Raw genomic sequence first — 7,896 nt, 5'->3', positions numbered from 1 at the left:
ATAGCCTAATTATCAACAACAGGCATAAATTAAAAAACACATTTTTACAAAATGAACTGGTAAGATGTAGCCTATGACTACAAAAGAAATCCTTATAACACAATACAAAATAATGTAGACTAATTGTGATTATTTGGACAAGGGGAAGCAAAGTCCATGCACAGACAGGAAAGTGCTTAATAATGCATTTAAACATCAAAAAGTGTCCTTTCTACTACTTTCTTCTACTACTCTGGTTACCTCGCTCGCTGACAGGTCCACCTCATGGATGTATTATATTAACGGTCCACCTGTGCTGTCATGCTGATGAAAAGATGAAAATGGCCGACCTTACCTCACGTCGCATTATGGCTAGCAGGGGACAGAAGAAGTTGGTAAACACAAACAGTCACAACACAAGTTGTAAAGGTAACTGTCCACGACATTTACACGGCTCCACAGTTCACCATGCTTTCACAAATAACATAGCCTAATAGTTTCAGTGTTCACATGACTTTAAACTGAAGGCTAGTCCTCATCCACTCCTTAGCTAACCGTAAGCTAACCGCATCTAGCTTTTTAGTGTTTTGTCAGCGGTTACTTGGTGTGGGGTGGGTTATGGTTACATTTTTTTTTATCATAATAATGTAGTTATCGAACAGGCTTTTAGCGTTAGGTAGATAGGGTAGATAAAGCATACACAGAGAAACACTGCACAGTGCAGATAAGTTAGCTGTTAGACAGGTTTTCTTTTTGACCATTCGCACAATAAAATTGGGTTCAAGATCATTACGTTTTCAAGTGAAATCGTTGTAAATATCTTTCTCCACAGTAAAACATACAATTATTACACACAGCATCGCGTAACTTACTTTCAACAATAACCTGTGTTTTATGCTGTCTCGTGACTATTCTCATAATTCAGATTTTTTTTGGTGGTCATGAAGGCAACACCCCCCTCAGCTTTCGCTCTCCTGCTGCACAGGCGCACTGGCTGCATGTGAGCTAGAGGAGCAAGGTGTGTACAACACAGATAGATGGAGGGAGGGAGCAGCCTGATTTGTCAGGTTTGATTCAACCGGCTAATTGTGATTTATGAGGAGGATGATAGTGAGGCGACTTAATTGGTCCCAGCCCCTACTCTTGAGACTGGAGTATACTCACTGCGATGCAATGCAAACCGCTTTCCCGGACACTGCTTCAGGATTATAAGACTGTTTCTACAATGGTTAGGCATAGACTGCCCTATTTTATGTCCTTATGTTCTCGTATTGTCCGAATAACACGCATTTATTTCATCTTGTACTGACTTGTAATGCCCATGTTTATGGTCCAACAAATAAATGGGATATGATTAATTTATCACATGAGCCTAGTATATCTCCTGTGGTATCATAGTGGATACTGTACACCTCTGCATAAACGTGACTGTGAGCACTCCCTGCTGGTATGAAGGTACATTACACCAGTGGTAGATCAGTGGGTGAACACCTATTATGAACACCACAGAGTGTGTGTGTTGTTTTTTTATGGTGTGGCTTCACCAACGGAGTGCTTGATTAGGTGAATGGGTTAGGACCACTGAGGATTTGGTTGAGAATGAAATTTAGTGCTGAGGAAAAACTGTAAAATGCCAGTAATGGCGGTGGTCATAGCAGTATTATTAGTAGGAGTAAAGTAGTAGGCTATACCTTTTATATGGTAATTATTTTGTTGATGGTTAAATTGTTATTTTTTCCATGTGGTTGAGCACCTGATTAAATCCTTAAATAACCATTTAATTTGCTAAACAATCATTGTTTCAATAGATTTCTTCTTCTTATCAGGGTGTGTTTCTGTGTCTACTGTTTCTATTGGTTCTCTCCAGCCTTCCTCCACAGTTTACCCATGCACACTTAGCAGGATTTTTAAAACTCAATAGAAGAGGAGCATAAGTAGAAAGCGTCCACAATGCCAGAAAACAACAACAAGTGCATTAAAGGAAGACATATAATAAGTGGTATAAACATCAATTTAAACAGTCAGTAATCTAATCTGCAAATAATTCACGAAACCTTTGACAGCATATAAAATTGTATGGGTTTTGCTAAGTGCGCTGTGCTGCCACAGTCTCATCCGTCCTGTGGCAAGCCCATGTTTCCACATGGCTGCACAAGAATAGGAGAGAAGAATATGCACGGTGTATGCAAGGCTACCAACAGATGGCCTGCATTGACGTAAGTGTGAAGATGGATACGTTGTTAACAGAGTTGAGAGATTCTGTCAGATTCACACTGATGTCAGGCATCATTGTAGTGTGAGGCTTCTCTTTCATCTCTGGTGACAGGGCTCAGTGAGTAAAACAGATCTTTCAAACTGGGTTTGAGACTTAATTTTCTTTTGACGTTTAAAGAGCTCTCTTGGAAGAAGATAAAGAAGAACCTGCTAATTTGCCCACAGAAGTTTAAATAGCCAGTTAGAGCAGTAACTAAAATTTAACCACATGTGACTGAGAGCTGGAGTCAGGCCTTAATAAATCTTGTCTGGGGTGGAGCTGCTGGACAGTTATTGTAGACACTAACAGTAATACTAAGGAAGGAGTAAGAGATGAATGCAGCATTTTGATATATGACTCTGTTGACACAGGAAACCATACTAACGTTTTCACTTCTCTTTTTGTGTCTCAGTTCCTTCAAACACAGGAAATCAGATCAAGTGCGACCAGTATCACTCTACAGTGGGACAAAGTGAACAACAACGTCAGCTTTATTCTCCAGTTTAACGGTTCGGAGACAAACATCCCTGCACCAGATGGAGATGGACCAGTAACTCACACAGTCTCATCTCTCTCTGCTGGAACCAAACACACATTCACTCTCCTCTCTGTGTTTGAGAACATCCAAAGCAGCAGAGTCAACATCACCTGCAGTCACTGGTGAGATATATGTCCTCTTCACTGGTGTTGTGTGTTTATTACAGACAAATGTAAACAGACTTGATGGTGAAATGTGTTGAATGCCTGGTGTTTCCCAGGAACTGATTTATGTCAGTTTAGTTATTTCTAAATGATCATCCAGTGAGCTGATAGCTACCAAGCAGGTCAGAGCAGTGTGTAAACAAAGCAGATAGCAGTTACTATGAGCCAGACTAAATAAAACGTAAATCATTTTCAGATTGTAATATCAACAACCACTCTACACTGAATATTGATTACCAGTAGTGATTTGGGTGGCTCTGACACCAGCCTCCTAAATTAAACGTGCAATAACAAAGATAAAATATGAAGAACTTGTCAACATGAAGAACAAACAACATTTCTAAAGCTACTTCATTTTGTCTCAGCTCCTCCTCAGATCAATTTTCACTCACTCTGGTGAGATATTTCATATTTCTTGATGTCTGAGATGTTGTGTGACCGCAGTCCTCTCGGTCTGTTCTCAGTATCTGAAACTGATCCCACCCAGTCATGTTTCACATCACATTTTTCTCCTGTCAGTGTGAGCAGTGGTTGGACAGTTTTTCACACTTGTATGTCATTGCCTAGTTTGTATTCTAGTTTGTAATTATGGGAAATATATTTTATGAGATGAAATGCAGTTTGACCTATCTAGAGAATTTTCTTAAAACAACGCTATCCCAAATTCATACTTCAATAACAACTCTACCGGTATATAACCATACTATTAACAGTGTATGCTGGTAGTGACAGTACAGATACAACATTATATTACAAAGAACTGCAACACAATACAAACTCAGCGAGGCAGCTGATCTACACCCACGTTGGAACCATGTCGTTCCAAGGTGGGAGGAGGAAACGCTGCAGGGGAAAAAAATCCCAGAGGGCGTGTCACCAGAAAAACAAGGAGGACTTTAGCTTCACAGTCCCCGTGTTTGCCTTTGCTACCTCAGAGGTCAAGTTTCACAGTGAGCACCGAGGTTGGATCGAGACAAACTAACAGATGGGTATGATTCATTTGGATTTTCAGTGTTGTCTGCAATGTCTTGTGCTAGGCAGGTGAAATACAGTTTAAGAGGGACTAATGTTTGAAACCATTGTAGCCGTCTACTGGTGGAGTGTGTGGTGATTTATGGGTGTGGGGAACGGTAAAACACTTGTAGGAGGATGAGTTACTCTGGGTGGAACGGAGCATGCATGTGTTTGTGTTTTACAACTAGTGTGCTTGGTACGTGATTGGAGCTAAAGCGAGAGTGAGTTTCTGAGAGTGAGAAGCTGAGTCATAACTGCAGCTGGACTTTGGCCAGTGGGCAGGATTGTTTAAGGTTAATGATAAGCAGGTTCGGATGTTCCTGTATCTATAAAAATAGTTGTTATAGTTCCTGCAAGTGATAGGTATTGTATCTAATCAAATTTGTTCTGTGAACCCTGTGATTGAGAATTATCCATTTCTTATTTTTAACCAGTTAACTTTCTTATTTCCTCAGGTCATGGCCTCCCCTAGCATTCTCCTGTCAGACATGCAGTTTCAGTGTTGCATCTGTCAGGATGTTTTCTCTGAGCCAGTCTCCATTCCCTGTGGTCACAGCTTCTGCTTCACCTGCATCACATCACACTGGGACCACGGCCTCGCCATCAACTGTCCTAAATGTCAGACAGTCTTTGAGGGCCGCCCAGAGCTTTGTGAAAACTTTTTTGCCAAGGAAATGTCAGAGCAGATCCGAGCAAGAAGGCAGAACAGCATCACATCAGGAAAGAACATAAACTGTGATGTGTGCGTCGGGACGCAAGCTAAAGCCGTGAAGTCTTGCCTCACGTGTCTGACCTCATACTGTGACAGTCACCTGGAGCCTCACCTGAGAGTCGCCACCTTGAAGATTCACAAGTTAATTGAGCCTATCGCAATGCTGGAAAGCAGGATGTGTAAAAGGCACCAAAGGCTCCTGGAGCTGTACTGCAGGAGTGACCAGAGGTGTGTGTGTGTGATGTGTACGGAGACCGATCACCGCAGTCACGACACTGTCCCAGTGGAGCGGGAGAGTGAGGCCAAAAAGGTGAGGTCCTGAACACTTTATCACCATTTTGCCAACATCCCATCAAACTCTTTGACAGCCTTTAGACTTTAATTTCGGCTTTGGTTTTTGATTCTCTCTTGTGATGTTCAGACTCAGATGAAAAGAGTGGAGGTTGATATTCAGCAGATGATCCACGACAGACTGCACAAAGTGGAGGAGATCAAACACACTGTGGAGCTCAGCAAAGTGAGTAAAGAGAAGATCAGTGGATGTTTCTGTGTGAAAAGAAATCTTACGTTTATGTGTATGGGTGTATAAAAAAAAATATATATATATATATATATATATATATATATATGGTATATAGTTTAATGTATAGAGAAAAATGTAAGGAAAGGGTCTCAGTAATGTGTTTGTGCAGTAAGCTGAACATCTTCAATGGCTGTGAATAGCATATGATTCACATTAGTTTCATATTCGTCAAACTGTTCAGTGACCCTGTGTACATCATCATCATTCTTGTTTCTTCATAGACTGTATAAAAAAGTTTACCTCAGAACTTTACCTTACCTTACTTGGAGTTATAAAAGCTAACAGTGTTAGCAGCAGGGACTGCAGTCGTACTAATACATCCTCTGCTCTGGACACTGATTCCTTCCATCCATATACGTATACTGTGTAACAAATTCAGTAATTTGTCCTTATTGAATGTCTCCAGCAAAACTCAAAGAGGGACATCAGTGAAAGCCTGGAGGTCTACTCCATTCTGTTTCGTTCCTTGGAGAGAGGTCAGGCAGAGCTGGTGGACACGGTCCAGAGGAAGCAGGCAGCAGCAGAGCAGAGGGCAGAGAGGCTCATCACACAGCTGGAGCTGGAAATCACCGAGCTGGAGAGGAAGAGAAGTGAGATGGTGCAGCTTTCTCACTCTGAGGACCACCTCCATCTACTGCAGGTCAGGAATCTAGATGGAGAGATGAGCACTGGTGTTAGAAAATATTGATATATTGATGATTTGTCATGGTTTTGCGCATCACATAAAATGTCATAGAGTCACCAGAGAGCATTATGAAGACAATGATTCCTAGTTTATCTACAGTATATTTCCATCTCCATTGCATCCTTTCCTCTCTTATTTGGTTTATTGTGTCAGAGGTTTCCAGCCCTGAGTTCTCCTCCATCTGTCAAAGCCTGCTCTGACATCATCGTCCATTCAGACACATGTTTGGGAACTGTGAGGGCGGCGCTGGCCAACACAGAAGAGCAGCTCCAGCTGGCCCTCAAAACGCTTTCCACTCAAGGTCAACAATCTCTGCACTACCACGCTACTCTCTGTAACAAAACATCTGATTGAATGTCACTGATCACAGCTTGAACACAGGAATGCTGTTGTCTCATTTTGGTCCCTGTGTTTTCTTTAACTCACAGTGCATGAGAAGATGCAGCAATATGCAGGTACAGTTTGTTATTTAGACAGTAAAACAGTTAGTCTCACATCTTTCAGCATCTGTCACTGTTCTCTCTTTGTTACACTGTCTTATCCTGTTTCTCAGCGAATAGGGATGGATATCTCCTGCCTTTGTAACAATGAATACAGTGTTTTTCTGAACACCAATGAATTATTTAAGTAAAGAGTATTTAAGGTTTAAGTTGTGCAAACTGTCTGTGTATAAACTACCAGCTGATGTTCGTCTGGACCCGAGGACAGCCAACCCATGGCTGGTTCTATCAGAGGACAGGAAACAGGTCTGGGATGGAGATGATGAACAGAACCTGGTGGCCACACCACAGCGTTTTGACACAGCACCATGTGTCATTGCCGCTCAGGTAAATACAAATGTGGTTTGTGTTTGTCGCTTTATTAATGTTATGATTTGTTTTCTGTTTCATGCACTGGGGAGTAGAGTGAGAGTGACTTGAAGTGTTGTTGCTATGCAGGGTCTCACCACAGGGAGGCACTACTGGGAGGTGGACGTGGAAGAAAAGACAGCGTGGGACCTGGGTGTCGCTCGTCAGTCAGTCAAGAGGAAAGGTGTGGTGACACTGTGCCCAGAGGACGGCTACTGGACTGTTTGTCTAAGGAAGGGCAGTGAGTACCGGGCATGTGCAGGACAGGCAGAGCTGCTGTGTCTGGCTCAAAGGCCGCAGGTTGTCGGGGTGTTTTTGGATTATGAGGAGGGGGCAGTGTCCTTTTATGATGCAGAGGCCCAGTCACACATCTATTCCTTTACACAGGTCCAGTTCTCTGAGCCCATTTTTCCCTTTTTTAACCCAGATATGAAGGATGGTGGTTGCAACAGAAGACCACTGACCATCCGCCCTGTCAGCACAGTCAATGGAAGTGGGGATTTAGATGATATTACAATTTGATGTGAAATGTGTATCCAGAGTCTGCTTTTATTTTTGTAATTTTAAACAGCATAAAACCTGTTTGTATCATGTCAAACACTTTTTTAACAACTTTCAAGCTCTTGTCTGAAATCTATTGTACAGAGATACAATGAATTATACACTTCATCATCACCATTTGATGTTTCATATACAACAGTAATTACTTAAAACATATGAAGAATTTCTAAATCACTGCACTCCCTCAATAAACGTCAAACTGTTGAACCTGCAGACCTGTTCTCCTCTTTCTTATTCATCTTCCCTTCACTTGTGCTCTCTTAAAGAATAACACCTTTAGCACAAACCTGCCCCTCTCAAATAATAACTGCCCACAGTCATTACAGGCTAGATTCTACAACCTGACTGTTGCTAATCAGATTAGCACAGAGACAAGATTAGCCTCAAGGCAGATGGAGCACTGAGGGAGACTTCAAGATTGAGTCTTGGGAGGAAGAATTATACACAGATACTCTACTCTCACAGGTATGTCACTGAATTATATGCCTGCACGCAAACTTGTAGTCATTGCAAGTAATCATTTAACACTTGTGTTAATTGCTGAATGAACTGCAACCA

At 41.8% G+C, this 7,896-nt stretch overlaps 1 protein-coding gene across 2 annotated transcripts; it reads left to right on the top strand.

Moving 5' to 3' along the window:
- The first annotated feature begins 2,695 nt into the window (after positions 1–2,695).
- Positions 2,696–7,483, top strand: LOC311001262 (E3 ubiquitin-protein ligase TRIM39-like). Of its 2 annotated transcripts, none has more exons than XM_083992303.1 (8): positions 2,696–2,893; positions 4,405–4,971; positions 5,083–5,178; positions 5,651–5,884; positions 6,083–6,230; positions 6,358–6,384; positions 6,611–6,756; positions 6,868–7,483. In XM_083992303.1, the coding sequence occupies exons 2-8, from the start codon at positions 4,408–4,410 to the stop codon at positions 7,297–7,299; spliced, it is 1,647 nt and encodes a 548-aa protein (XP_083848429.1). In that variant the 5' UTR covers positions 2,696–2,893; positions 4,405–4,407; the 3' UTR covers positions 7,300–7,483. The 2 variants fall into 2 exon arrangements, with proteins under 2 accessions (XP_083848429.1, XP_083848428.1); XM_083992302.1 differs by lacking the exon at positions 2,696–2,893 and adding an exon at positions 3,852–3,924.
- Positions 7,484–7,896: the final 413 nt, after the last annotated feature.

This window comes from Trachurus trachurus, assembly GCF_905171665.1.
Source record: "Trachurus trachurus genome assembly, chromosome: 18".
Taxonomy (NCBI): domain Eukaryota; kingdom Metazoa; phylum Chordata; class Actinopteri; order Carangiformes; family Carangidae; genus Trachurus; species Trachurus trachurus.
The sequence above is the reverse complement of the archived record's forward strand: the minus strand, read 5'-3'. Positions and strand labels throughout refer to the sequence as shown.

Excerpts from the sequence above, each read along its gene's own strand:
- LOC311001262 (XM_083992303.1), top strand. The coding sequence starts at position 4,408 with ATGGCCTCCCCTAGCATTCTCCTGTCAGACATGCAGTTTCAGTGTTGC. Across the intron at positions 5,885-6,082 it reads ACCACCTCCATCTACTGCAG|AGGTTTCCAGCCCTGAGTTC; the intron begins GTCAGGAATCTA and ends TTATTGTGTCAG. Across the intron at positions 6,757-6,867 it reads CATGTGTCATTGCCGCTCAG|GGTCTCACCACAGGGAGGCA; the intron begins GTAAATACAAAT and ends GTTGCTATGCAG.